The 15,646-nt window shown below is 38.0% G+C and overlaps 1 protein-coding gene and 1 pseudogene across 1 annotated transcript; both read right to left on the bottom strand.

Moving 5' to 3' along the window:
* Positions 1-2,334: 2,334 nt before the first annotated feature.
* Positions 2,335-3,063, bottom strand: LOC134702605 (cytochrome c oxidase subunit 2-like). The gene is given in 1 exon segment (XM_063563379.1): positions 2,335-3,063. A coding segment is annotated over 1 exon segment (729 nt).
* Positions 3,064-3,065: 2 nt separating this feature from the next.
* Positions 3,066-15,338, bottom strand: LOC134702606 (cytochrome b-like; annotated as a pseudogene).
* Between the last annotated feature and the right edge of the window lie 308 nt (positions 15,339-15,646).

Genomic DNA, 15,646 nt, shown 5'->3' on the forward strand with positions numbered 1-15,646 from the left:
AACCCATGCCCGATCATAATAATAATGGCCCCCACTACCCCTAATACCGTGTTGCTAAGCACTCCTAATAGCACAAGCCTCATATGCGCTACAGAGGAATATGCTACCAAACATTTTAGGTCCACTTGCCGTACACACGCTAATCCTGCGTAGACACCTCCTGCCAAGTTCACCACTAGTAGCAGCACAAAAAAAACGCTTCTAAGCCTTATTTGTATAACTATTATAAATCGAAGCAGCCCGTACCCTCCTAATTTTAGTACCACCCCGGCCAATAGCATCGAACCGGCTACTGGGGCCTCTACGTGAGCCTTAGGTAGTCACAGGTGAAATGGATATATTGGTAGCTTGATAAGAAACCCTAGAATGTATAGCCATCACAATCTCATTCCCCTTTTTTTTACTAGCCTTACCACAGAACTTATCCTCCTCCTCAACCCTCTAATATAGAGTTCTCTTACCCCCCATAAGAAAAAAAGAGATCCGAACACCGTATAGATTACTATATACCCCCTGCCTGTAAACGCTCTGGCTGATAGCCTCAGCCTACAATTAATAACAACAGAGGGGCTAGCACACTTTCAAAAAAAAAAAAAAAAAGAAAGAACCTCCTCACCCTGAATCTTATCACTAAAATTAGGCTGATTCTGATAATTATTAAATTAAATCTTGCTTTCCGGTGGATCTTAACCCTCCTTAGGTAGGAAAGAATTGCTACAAATAGAGTTAGTGTAACCATTAACCCTATTACAAAGTCTGTGGTGTACAACCCGTTCAACTCTACCCCCCCTATCGCGACTCTTGTGGCGCCCATACTTAGAATAGTTAGAACGCTTAACCCAATGACACTCATATTTAGGTTTTTTATAATAATCAATGCAATAAGTCTAATTGCCAACCTTTTAACCATAAGTAAGACAGACTTTATCTGACACATTCAGTGTAATGAATTATACTAGTTTATATTATCTTACATACACCCTAACTAGAACTACTACACACACACTAGCCATAAGTATGACACATAGAAGAACAGTCCAACACAAACTCATTAACTTATCATAACGTAAACGAGGTAAAGAAGCACGAATAACCACAAAGAAGACCGCAAAAGCCATCATAAAGACCCCGATCAACGCTTCATTTCCCCGAAAAATATCGCCGCCCTTATAACCCTTCTGAGAAGAATACTAGAGTACTCCGCAATAAATATAACTGCAAACCCCCTCCGCTGTACTCCACGTTGTATCCTGACACTAATTCCGACTCTCCTTCCACAAAATCAAATGGCGCCCGATTAGTTTCAGCTAGCATACACAGCATTCAGACAACTATAACTACGCACAAAGGAAAAAAGAAAAAAAAGGACCTTTGTTGGAACACCCTAATTTCTTGAAACATAAACACACCCGAGCACAGCACCACACAAAAGAAGATAAATCCTATAGGGATCTCATAAGAAATTCTTTGCGCCATCGCACGAACTGCACCTAGCAAAGAGTATTTAGAGTTAGAAGCCCATCCGGATATTATTACCCCGTAAACCCTGACTCTAGTAATAACTATAAACAGAATCACCCCGAAAACATAAAACACTTCAGCCGACTTATACGGGTATAAAAGCCATCCAAGTAAACTGATAGTTAATATTAGTGCAGGAGCCAAAATGAAGGGCCCTACGTTAGCACGTGTAGGCACAATAAACTCTTTACATAACAACTTACCTGCGTCACTAAAAGGCTGCAAGATCCCTATATAACTCACCTTGGATGGACCCTTTCGGATTATAATGATAGCCAAAATTTTACGTTCCAACAAAGTATAGAAGCCCACAGCGAGAAGCACCCCTACAAAAGGGATAACACCAACAACCACGCCTACTCAGTCCACCAGTGCAGCCTTAGTCGACCCCAAGGGAGTAAAAGAGTCCGCTGACACTTGACAAAGGCTTAATAGGATAGAGGCTCCAAAGAAAACAGCTACTCTCCTTAGAGTCTTAAATAGACACTCGACACTAACCATAATGAGACTGGGCTTAGCTTTGTAATTCACACACAAACAAGAGTATATCTTATAAGACGAGCTTAAATCGTATGCATTAGGTCTGCCAGCTTGTGCCATGAAAGCAAGTATATATACTTATGAATTGATCCTAAATCAAACGCATTAGCTCTGCCAGCTCTCACAAAGATACCACTACTCACGGCGCCTTAGGGGCATGAGCCCTATATCCTAATATTAGACCACCTTATCACTAAAAGCTACTTGCCCATTGTACAAGTTCATTAAATTAAAAGTTTAACGCTTCTTAAAAGCTTTAGCTTATTTTTTATTTTAGTTAAGAGCTTCCAACCATATGACAAAATATTTCTCAGGAATAAACTCAATCACAATCGGTATAAATCTATGGTTAACCCCGCAAATTTCAGAACACTGCCCGTAAATAATTCTACACTGGGAAGCTTTTATAGGAAGCCGATTAATTCGACCTGGGATGGCATCTACTTTAATTAGTAACTTAGGGAGTGCAAACGAATGGAGCACATCAGACCTTCTTACAAAAGCAGTTATTTGCACATCTGCTGGAGCCACCATCCGGTTATCAACATCCAACAAACGATACCCTCCTTTTCTAAATGTCTCCTGCTGGTCTTCTATGTAAGAATCAATTGTATAACACGAAATTCTTTCAGCGCTTTCTCTAGAGCTTGGAGTGTCTAAATTGCGACAAAATTCGTAAGATCAGTACCATTGTTTCCCAATCGCCTTAAAATTTCACCGGGGCCGTTTTACTTCTTCTATATAATATAGGTTAATTATAGAAGGAAACCACAACCCTACTAACATCAACATTGGCACAATAGTCCATCAAAATTCTAATCGTTGACGGTTCAAGAAATGGCGATAAGAAAATTTAGTAAGAAGGATTACGCATCCTATATATATAACAAAGACCAACACAGCCACTGCTACTATCATCACAAAACCATGGTACCGGAACAGGTCTTTCCCTAGTTCCCCATGGACAATATCACCAAAATATCGACTCCCGTAAAAAGACATATTTATATTTTTCTACACTTATTAGCCCACTCACGTGCGCTACTTTCGCGATTTACTAATTTTAATAACTTGAAATAAGCTAAAAACTTAAACCATTTCAGGTCTACAGGACGACTCCTACAGAATTTAGGGTATTCAAGCAGCTTGTCCCACACCCACAAAGAAAGAGGGTTTAATAACAACCTAGAGAAATAAATGACTGAAAGACACTGCCCCAAAATGATATAAGGCTCCCGCACTGGGCGAGCACCAATCCATGTTAACCTAATAAACCTACCAACCAACACTCAAAACACTACTTGATTAAACGGGTAAAAACATAAACTTCGATACTTACCTCTGTGAAGACTAGGAATTAGGTATAATACTACAATCGACAAAAACATAACATATACCCCCCCCGCTTTATGAGGAATTGAACGAAGGATTGCATAAGCAAACATAAAATACCACTCAGGCTGAACATGGATTGGCGTTTTTATAGGATTAGCAGGCCAATAGTTTTAAATGATTCCCTAACAGCTCAGGATCCACACACACTAAATATATAAAAAAGAACCTAAAGCAAACATAACCAAAAAGATCTTTAATAGTATAGAAGGGGTGGAAGGGCACACACATAGTACCTCTTTCAATACCCAAAGGGTTATTACTCCCCTTTCTCATGTAAAAAAAACAGGTGTAAAAAAACAACCGCCACTATCACAAACGGTAAGAGAAAGTGTAAAGTATAAAACCGCTTTAGAGTTGCATTACACACGGTCCAACCCCCTCATACATAGCGGAGCATACTCTCTCCTACTACGGGGATCACTCTAAGTATATTAGTAATAACAGTAGCCCCCCAATATGACATTTGCCCCCAAGGCAAAGTGTAACCGAGGAAAGCCTCCGCCATAGTTAACAAAAACAAATGCACCCCAAAATACCACACTGTCTTATCTAAATAAGACCCATAATACAGCCCACGAGCAATGTGCGCATAAATACAGATAAAAAACATAGAGGACCCATTTGCATGAATATTACGCAACATTCATCCTTTTTCCACATTACGCATAATATGTACTACAGAATCGAATGCCATGTCTTCATGAGCAGTATAATGAGTTGACAATAAAAGACCCCTTAGAAGTTGGATAATTAGGCACAAGCCTAGTATAGAGCCAAACCTTCACCAAGCGTTTAAGTTTACAGGACAAGGCAAATCATAGAACCTGTCATTCATAATCTTCACCAACTTATTAGTACTTCGTCACGGACCAACCTCTTAGGCGTGTTAATATTATTCACAGTATTGTTACCAACCATCTCATAAGAAAGGCCTACACCTTGTTTATGAGTTTACAGCTCACCACCTCTTCCTCGGCCACCTCATGAATTTTTGTTATATATACAGGCACAAACCCCCCGCACACCGCATTTTTTTATGAGTACACATAAGCTTGGACCCCCCTTTTTACACCTCTGAAGACACCCAAAGTGTTAAGTGTCCAACTTTGTTTTTGCTCCATTTTTACTTTATTTTTAATTAGACTTAAAGCGACCAACAACTTACGCTTCAAAAATTTTTTTATTTTTAAGATACACGCCTCGTTTTCGAACCGAAAACCACATGAGCAACCAGAGCTGGGGTAAATGAGGAAATAAACGTCTCAAATCCCCATTATCCTACAGCTTACAATTAGCTATAGAGCCCAAGTAACTTAGAATTTAAGGGTCAAATTCACCACTTTCTCTGCCAATAATTAGGTTGAATCTCATGTGGTCCTGAAGAATGCTTACTCCCCGCAAAGGCTTTGTAGCCTTTCAAGCATACACTAAAACCAAGTTAATTAGGTGTAAGGAGACCCGTATTGACCAGTTTTTAAATAGACCATAACAGCCTAACAATAAACGAATTAACTGTAATTTTGCTTATCTTATGGATTATTTTAATAAATTATAACTATTAATACACCAATAAACTTTAACTATGAGCATTAATAACTACTGACCCCGTCTTTACTAACATCAGGAACACTGTCTTCTTCACTTACAACCACATTTCTCTGCTCGACTGGCTGACAGACATTAGCTGGGACTTCAGGCTCCACAACAGCTATTTGTTCTTCTAAAGGAACATAGCCACCCTCAGCATGGGGGCCCCCTTCCTCCTGATTATCAGGAACAACTTCAGCGACACCATTCACAACAGCATCTCCAACAGCTGAAATAGTTTCAGGTAATGGGAGCACCCTAACAGTGTCACCCCCTCCGCCCTGACATAAGTCCCCTCCTCCAACGTCTATTCTAAACACTCAGTTTTTATATGAAAAAAAACCATCTCACACACCCCTTAACAGTAAGCCTTTTTTTGCAGCAAACCCCTGCCTAAGCCACTCTCATACAGCCTCTCTAGTGCCCAACACATTCAACAATCTATCACTAAGCAACACACTCATTTACATAAAAAGAACCCTTTTTATAAGTTAATCAGCCTATTATACAATATTATTTATGTCATTACAGATCCGTCACAAAGTATTGCTTTAGCTAAAAACTCGCTCGCTTAAAAGAGACCTTAAAGCTATGCATAAGCTTTTGGGTTAACAAACCCAAAAACTTCAATTAAAATAAAGCTTCGCAGGGTCTTGTTGCTCTTCTTTTACACACAGGCCTCTTCGCTTTACCCTTATGCAAGAAGTACTAAAATTTATTTGCCCCACTTTACTTCAAGTAAGCTTTTTATGAGGCAATCGTGTGCATTTCTTTAGAAAGATAAATTCTAAAAAACCTCAGTGAGATGAGCCTAAAACTAATTAACTCCTCTTAAATTGTTTATAAAGAAAAGCTTTAACTTTTTCTTTAGGAATCAAAGTCCTACGTACTATAATACTTCTTTATAACACCTCAGAGCAATAAACTACTTTTGAGCTTAGCTTCATCAAAGCAACTGGGCCATCCCCCCACGTACAACTAAGCTAGGAAGAATTTGTAGCTCTCAGTTATATTAACATTAGCAACTAAACACAACTTAAGAGACAGGCTATCTGGCTTGAGAATAAGAATCTTATACCCTAAGCAAATTACTGGGATTTTCAATTAACAGCTCAACATTCTAGCTTAATTTATTCACCCAGCGTACACTAATTTCATTAAAATTTTTGCCCAGAAGGCAAATATAGTAATTATTGCTATGTAACCATCCTATAACCAGCACATTTAACAGCCTAACGCCACGTTTATTTACATAAAAAGGCCCTATACAATATTGTCTATAGCACTCAGATCTGTGACAGAACATTGCTTTGCTTAAAAACCTTTTATACGAAACTAACTCACTTAAAAGGGACCTCAGGACCAGACATAAACTTCATCACTTGTAGTCTTTGTAAGTTTATAACCCACCTAACCCCCTTTTAGGCGTGTTAATATTACATACTATTGTTAACACTTACTTTTTAAGACGCTCACAACCTTGTTTACAAGCTCACGCTTCTACGTTTCACAATTTTATTTAGCTTCATTTTGTTGCTGCACACCACATTTTTGTCACCTCTATTTAACCTGCTTTCCTATTTCCTCCCCTCCAGATCAGCCCCCCCAGGCATTAGTGTGTCATTTTGATTTTATTTTATTTTTGATTTACTTTTTTGCTTAGACTTTAAGTGACCCATGAATTACGCTTTGGGAACTTTCATATGACTTGATTTCTATTTATTTTTTGATTTTAAGATACAGATAGTCTAGTTTTCAAACCCCAAAAAATCACATGAGCAACCAAAATTAGGGCAAACGAAAAAAATTAACACCTTAGATCCATTTCTCCTGCAGTTTACAATTAACCACAGGAAGCAAATAGCTTTAGAATTTAGGTTTAAGTTTGTTTTTTTCTACCACTAATTAGGTTAAGTCTCACATGACTCTGAAAAATGCTTACTCACTGTAAAGGGTTCAAAACCTTATCTACAACAGGTTGTAAAGCATAATCTAAAACAAGTTTGGACAGGTATGGGCATTCGCAACTAGATTTTCAATAAAATACACAATGTCAAGTAAAATTAAGTTTTACTTTGACTTATAAGTTATCTTAACTAAGGGCTTTTTACATGCATCAGCAACAGGGTTTCCGTGTAAAAGGACAGGAGAACAGGCCTTGCGGTCACTGTACCGGCCGGTAACAGGAAATGCGGTACACTATAAAACCTCATTCTTAAGGGTTTCCACAGTGTTTGGTTTTTTTTTGTCTGTTACTAGCACAAATCCATTACACACCGCCTTTTTAGAACCCTTGTTTTATTCTTTAGGTGGGTGATTGCTGCTTTTTGGCTGCATTAATAGACTGTTTTATTTTTTACCTAATTTGCAACCCGTTTTAACCCTATTTTTTAATAAAATAGCAATACTAATTTTAACAAGAACCAACGACACGCCCTACCGCCACTAATTGGCCTTCAGCTTCATAAAAGGCAACCCTTTTTATAAACTAATCAGTTTATTGCGTAGCATTATTTAAGCAATGACAGAGCCAGGGCAAAGCGTTGCTTTAGCGAAAAAGTCCTTTCGTACAAAATTAGCTCATTTTTAAAAGAGGATAGAAACTGAACTAGCTCACGCCGTTCTGAACTCAGCTCATGTTAGATTTTAAAGGGCGAACAGACCCACCATTAGAAGCTTCTACGCCTCTAGGATATCTAAAGCCAACATCGAGGTCGCAATCTTCCCCTCCAATACCATCTTTCGGGAGAAATTGCGCTGTTATCCCTAGAGTAGCTAGCCACACATATAAAGTTAGGAAATACGAGTTAGATTTATATAATAGTGAAAGACTTATTTTCACTGATCTCCCATCAAAATCGTATAAGAGCCAAAAACTCCAATTAAGATAAAGCTTCATAGGGTCTTGTCGTCCTTCTTTTACATAAAGGCCTCTTCACCTTAAAGTTAGTTTAAATTAAATTTTCAGACACAGCACCTTCTTCGTTAACCCTTTCATACCATCCTTCAATTGAAAGGCAAATTATCGCGCTACCTTAGGACGCTCACGTTAACGCCGCCGTTTACAACAAACATTACTCTAGTTGCACTGGGCAGGGACTACCTTTTACTTACATCAAAAGGAAATGTTTTTGTTAAACAGTCGAGAAGTTTAGTTTGCCGAATTCGTTTAAAAACTTTTATTTAGCCTTTAGTTTTTTAAGGTAAAACAAAATAGTAATACCAAATAAATAATATTTTTACTCGTTTTTATCATAGTCACTGGTCCTACAACCATAGGCTTATTTTAAAGTAAATGAATAACCCAATTAATCTTTTTTCCCCATCTGGTTTTAGTTAAAATACACTAATATCTAATAGCCAGTTTAAAGCCTATAGAAACCCAATTTTTTTTTAACATCAATTTTAGTATTTTTCAGCTTAACCCAAAAAATTTTACCCCTTAAATAGTTAAGGAAAATGCTTACACATCTTTTTAAGCCAACCAGATATCTAAAAGCGCGAATAGTATCTAGCCGCTATTCTTTAGTTTAATTAAATCTCTGCCACGATTTCTTAACTCAAAAAAATAACTCTCTTTTATTCGGGAAAATTAAATTCTTAAACTTGTCTTGAAAAACCCTTATGCAAAAGGTACTAAAATTTATTTATACTATTTTAATTCAAGTGCACTTTTCACAAAACAATTATGCACGTCTCTTTAAAAAAGATAAATTATAAAAAGCCTCAGTAAGAGGAATCTAGAACTGACAATTCTAAGTTATATATTAACTACTTTTAACTTATTTATGAAGAAGAAGATTAACTTTTTCTTTAGGAATCAAAGCCCTACTTACTACAATTTTTCTTTATAACGCTTCGAAGTTCTAAGTGCCAAAAAACTACTTTTGAACTTTGCTTCATCAAAGCAACTGGATCATCCCCCACGTGGCACTAAGCTTAGGCCTAACTAGACTATGGAGAATTTGCAGTTCTCAGTTATATTAACATTAACTACTAAGCACAACTTAAGAGAAATACTATCTGACTTAAGAATGAAAATCTTATGTTTTCCCTAAACTACTTAAGCAAGCCAAAGCAAATTACTGCGATTTTGAATTAACAGCTCAACGTTTTAGCTTAAACTATTTGGCCAGCATACACTAATTTCATTAGAACTTTTGCTTGGAAGGCAAATATAATATTATTTACTATATATGCATATTATAGCCTAGCAGCAACTTCCGTTACTGCTACCTTGTTACGACTTTTCACAGGTTTCCCCGCGAGCGACGGGCGATTAGTACTCATCTGATTGTATTCAGGGTAATTTTATTTTTAACCCTTACTTACAAGTCCTTCTTCAAAGGCAAGTTTTCTTATCTTATTTGTCTACTTAGTTGAGCTACCTTTTAGTAGCTCAATCTTTGAATTATTGCTTAAGTTACATCTGTATCCCAGATTAACCTTGTCATAAGCTGCATGTCAATCTGAATTATTTTTGAAGTTGTGCTACATGGGCATATAGCCAATTCTAGTAGCTGCACCTAACTAAAAGTAACTTACCTTACCGAACTCAGCAAGTAAAATAAGAGTTAGCTTCAGTAATAACCAAAAATTTTACCCGGACACTCACCATATTAGAGTAAACAACCATACACACGCACTAATAAGACAAGGCTCAAATGTAGGTGGGTTATCCTTTAACACCCAGGATCCCCTGTTTTCTATCTCAGACACCGCCTATTTATTTCTCTTTGACAACCAAATGTTTAGTTAAGAGGAACTTTTGTTTTAAACTATGGATAACAGGGTATCTAATCCTGGTTTCACTTCATAGATTCGTTAGAAGCTCACTAAAACTTTAGGAATATAACCACAAAAAACCGTTAACATTACACTGCACCTATAGTTTTTTTATAGTTTTATAACACAACATTGACTCTAACCAATCCGCTTAAATTTATATTCGAACTGAATCTAACCGCGGCTGCTGGCATTCATCAATTGACCCCGAATTTGTCAAAAAGCTGGGTTAAAGTTTCCTTTATTAACCAATTTTCCCCACTGATGTTGAACTTGCACTTAATTTGTTCAAGCCCGCATTTAGAATCATGAGAAGCATTTTGCCCATAAATTTAGGGCCATAATCAAACCCTCCTACAGATTTGACACAAGGTACTAAAGTATCCATCTTCCTCATTTTCAATGAGACGCTTTAATTAAGCTACTGTATCTTCTATTTTAGGTTTATTTTACTCTTCGTAAAGGCACCATGGTTTTTATGCACAAATACGACACCACTAATATTACAAACAGTAACACACCAGCTATTAGGATATATAACCTTAACCCGCTTCTTTCAGCCATGAAACTTAGAAACAAAGACCCGCTAATTTCTCTGTACTCGTAATTCATAAGACCCATAAGGACCGCTCTGGCACAACACCTTCTGACGAGAACCATAAACTCTAGATTAAAACGATACACTTCATTGGGGTAGATCCTTAAAACATACAAGAACAGGACTATTACACCCCTAACGTAAGTTAGGAACAATAAGAACCCTAACAACCTTCTAACCTCCAGTGCAACCTCCACACATGCAATTATAGACCCCCTCAATAGCACTAGCCCTAAAGAAATAGGTTGCTTGGCAATTAAGACAATCGAAAACACAGCCATCAAAATTACACATATGACTATAACTCTCATTATATAAACATAATTAAGCTTACGCCCCCCGCTACCACCAGCCCTCATACTACCAGCTGGTAGGTAAAATAATTTTTCTGAACAATTTCATTCAAACAGCTGAGTTGACCTAGTCCCTTATGGGCACCTTGAGGGCCCAATAGCTCTAGTCAACCTTGATCCAGACTTTGAGCTACCATCCTGGACCCCTTAAAGAAGGCCATTTTTCTGGGGTGGGAGGTTAGCCTCTCTATGAGCCACATTCTCAAAAAGAATCTTAATAGTTTGGCTGACGACCAAGGCTTAGACCCTAATTTTCTAAGCACTCCTCATCACAAAATTAACCCTACAAAGGGAATAAGAAATACTCTGACTCTCTCATATTTCTCAAGAACTACTACAAACCCAAACCTCTCTATTTTCCTCCCTAATACCCCTCCTAAGATAATAGCCCCAATATACAGGCTAAGAAAAGGAGTTTGTATATTTAAGTGCTCATTAATCCGCAAACTTCTGCTATTAACGTAATTAGACCCAAGTATTACTCTAAATACAATCCGTGCCCTATAAAAAGAAGTGAAGATTAAACCTGTTAGCTCTAATAAATAGCACCCATAAGTTATTCTTCTGTCTATCATTCTTAGCTCAATTATTAGGTCTTTAGAGAAAAACCCTCTTATAAACGGGGCCCCTCTCAAGGACACAATTGCAACCGTTATTGCACCCATTCTTACCGGTAATCCTTGCCACAAGCTTCTTAACCCCCGGATATCTTGGATTCTTTGGTTTCTATGAATAACACCCCCTGCGCCTAGAAACAACAAAGCTTTAAATACCGCATGGGTTACTAAATGAAAAAAAGCTACAGACGGAAGAAGGATTGAAATCGAGAATATTATTAACCTTAACTGCCTCAAAGTCGAGAGTGCGATTACCTTTTTTAGGTCAAACGCAAACACAGCCCTTGACCCCGCTAATATTAGAGTAAATAGTCTTAAGACTATAAGTATTTGAGTCACAAAGGGATTAGCTCTGATAATATAAAAAGAGCGAAGAATCAAATAAACCCCAGCTGTCACCAATGTCGAAGAATGCACCAAAGAGGAGACCGGTGTGGGTGCCGCCATGGCAGCAGGTAGCCATGCGCAAAACGGCATTTGTGCGCTTTTAGTTATACCTGCAAGAACTACCACAAACCCTAAATTAACCCATGTCTGCACTGGGTGGTATATATAAATTAACCACCCCCCTTCTCTTAAAAAAATAGAAACTCTAAAAAGTACAAAAACATCCCCAATTCGATTAGTCAAAGCTGTCAACATAGCCGCAGATAACCTCTTATTGTTCTGGTAATAAGCCACTAATAGGAATGAGGTGAGCCCTAGCCCGTCTCAACCAATTAAAAGTATTACTAAATTAGGAACTAAGATTATAAACACTATAGACAGCACAAACAACCATACTAATCCCATAAACCGCTTGTAGTATGGCTCTCCAGCTATATACCACTTGCAGTAGGTTGCTACACTTCCTCTAATTACCAAAACCGTCCCAACAAAGACTATTCTTACGCTATCTAGTAGAACTCTGAAGCTAAATGAGAGACAATTACTCTCTCAAACAGTAACTTCCAATAAATAAGCTTTTCCAAAGGTCCTCCCTCTAAGAATAAATAAGTATCCAATCAGAATCAGTAAAAGTAACCCTAAGTTACTTTTTAATTGTATGATACTATTTTTACGAGCCATCTCTTAGTAACCTTGACATCAAATCGTCTCCGCATAGTCGCATCACCATAACCAGAAGGGCCAAGCAAATTCTGGCTTCGCAAACAGCTAAACATAGAATTAGTAAAATTAACCAAAACTGATTTATTAGAAACACATGGGTTACAAACAATAAGCCTAGTCTTATTATTTCAAGCCCTACAAATAAACACAAAAGGTGTTTGTTTATACGGAAGATTACAAAACAGCCTATACTTATTAAGAAAACTCCTAGGAATTTTATTCAAATCATAGCTTTAAAACACATAGTTTTCTACGACTTACAAGGCCGTCGCTTCAGCAAAGCTTTTAAAACTACCTACCTTCTATGATCCTCCGTATAGAGACACAATAAGACACAAAAAATATAACACTGAATACACGCGATTGCAACTTCAGCGGCTCCAAAAACACCTCCGCCCATTATTAACCCTTTAATACCCCCAACTCCTGTAAGCAGCCTTCTGCTATTTAACCAGCTAACTACTAACTCTCTCCTGCATATAGTTAGAATTACTTTACCAGCTCCCAGATTTAGTGTCAGACGTAAAACTAATGTTAAAGGGCGAAGTATGCCACTAATTAGCTCAACCACTACTATAAAAGGCACAAGGATTAACGGGCAACCTGTTGGAACGAGACTCATCAACCCCTGCTCAAATCTGCATAAAAGACTAGATAAAACTAAACAAGTTCAAATAGACAAAGCAAAGGAGAACCCGAACACAAACTGCCCTCTTACAGGGAAAAAGAATGGAAAGTTTCCAGACAGATTTAGTATCAGAATTATCATGAACAGACCCCTTATTACTAGAGGAAACCCAGATAGCTTTAGTCCCTTTCCGTTCAATCGAATCATCGAATAAGTAAAGGATAGCACCAAACTCCGAAAAGAGCTCGTACTTCTACCCTTAGTGTACACGTCTCTAAATAGCACGGTTATTGGCACTATAGAAGACAGCAACCATAACGGCATAGACAACCAAATTAAGTTATAGCTGTGAGCATCAAATCTAGAAAAAACATCTATTAACATGACTTTAAATTATTGATTACGCGATTTCTTATAAATATAAGTGATACACGTGTTATAAGGGTTAGTTCACACAAATGGCAATTGGCTATAAACATGCTTCCTTCCTGGATAAAGGTCTCGGGTACCTGCTCAGTCTATTTCACCACATAAACCCCCACTAAATACAACCCCTCGCTGGCTTACTAGAGCCTCTCATAGAAGGAACTTAAAATATATTAGAGACCCAAAAGACACAGCGGACCCATAAGAAGACACCCAATGTCAGTGAGCATAAATATCAGCGTAGTCTATACCGTCGAGGCATTCCTCTTAGGCCTAAGAAATGCTGAGGAAAGAAGGTAGTATTTACCCCAAAAAATATTGCTATAAAATGGGCTTTCCTCCATTTCTTATTAAAGCATACTCCAACAAAATTTGGCAACCAATGGTTAAGACCACAGAACACCCCAAACACCGCCCCTATTCTTAGCACATAATGGAAATGAGCCACCACATAATATGTGTCGTGTAGAGACACATCCATAGAAGCCCTAGACAGTAAGACCCCTGTTAGCCCTCCCACGGTGAATAAAAACAGAAACCCAGTACTTCAGTAGGCGGCAGGCTTTATTTTGAATTTTCTTCCTGCTATAGTTGCCAGTCATCTGAATACTTTCACCCCTGTTGGAACAGCGATTACTATAGTTGCGGTAGAAAAATAGCCTCGAGTATCAACATTAAGACCTACGGTAAACATGTGGTGAGCCCACACCATACACCCTAACCCTCCAATTCCGATTATTGCGTATACTATCCCAATTAGACCAAAAACCGCTTCTTTTCCAGAGCAATGCATAATTACTTTTGATATCACACCAAAGGCAGGTAGAATAAGAATATACACTTCCGGATGCCCAAAAAATCAAAACAAATGTTGGAACAAAACGGGGTCCCCCCCTCCTGCGGGATCGAAAAAAGTTGTGTTAAAGTTTCGGTCAAACAAGATTATTGTGATGCCCCCTCCTAGAACCGGAATTGAAATAATTAAAAGAACTGCAGTAACTCTAATCCTTAAAACATAAAGCTCCGCTCGTTCTCCTTTCATTTCTAACACTGGCATATTTTTATTGGTCCTAGCAAAGTTAATAGCCCCCACTAGAGAGCTGAGCCCAGCTAGATGTAGTGACACAATAAGAACATCCATCCTAGGGCCCCTATGATAGGGGTACACAGATAAAGGGGGGTAAATAGTTCATCCAGCACCAACTCCTTTATCCGTTCTAAAGGACAGTATTAGTAAATATAGTGCATTAGGAGATAGTCAATAACTTAAGTTGTTTATTCGCGGGTAAATTATATCTTTACCTCCTACTAGCAGAGGAATCAACCAATTACCGAAAGCTCCAATTAAGATAGGTATCACAGCAAAAAAAATTATTATTAAGGCATGCGTTGTAACCACCACATTATAGAATCAATCTCTTTTTAAGAACACTGCTCCAGGATGCCCCAGTTGCATTCGGATCATTAACCTCAACCTTGCTCCAAACAACCCTCCTCAGACTCCGCTATACAGATAAAGGGTTCCAATATCTTTGTGATTTGTTGATCACAGCCATCGACGTCACCAGGACTCCACTTCTCCATAACCCCCTACTTCTTCCTTTTTTAGTATTTTTATCATTTTATTTATCCTTACTTAGAAGCCAATCATCTAGCCTTATTAGCCCTTAGAGCCGCACTAGATTTTAGCCTCTTAATATTTTTTTCCCTATACGCTATAGTAAGATATGCCTTTTCAAACCTTCTATTAGATCCTTGAGAACTTTCATTGGTCCCATACTTCCTTAAGAAGCACTCTCGACGTGAAAACCACAGGTACACACAATACACTTCCAACAGCAAAAGTAAGCCTCTTACAATCACCTCTCATCAAAATTCGTTTCGCATAAATGCCACTTCTAGTATTAACCTACTCATTCCAAAGACCCCTCACGATATTCGTGGTAGAGACCCCCAAACAAGATAAGAAGGAAACCCCTTGAGGACAAAATCCCTAACACTCTCTTACCGTAAAAGAACATGTAGGCAAAAGGTATTAACAGCACTACCTCTACATCAAACACGACGAACAAAACTGCTACTAGAA

The sequence above is a fragment of the Mytilus trossulus genome, unplaced genomic scaffold, assembly GCF_036588685.1.
Source record: "Mytilus trossulus isolate FHL-02 unplaced genomic scaffold, PNRI_Mtr1.1.1.hap1 h1tg000544l__unscaffolded, whole genome shotgun sequence".
NCBI classification, from domain to species: Eukaryota; Metazoa; Mollusca; class Bivalvia; order Mytilida; family Mytilidae; genus Mytilus; species Mytilus trossulus.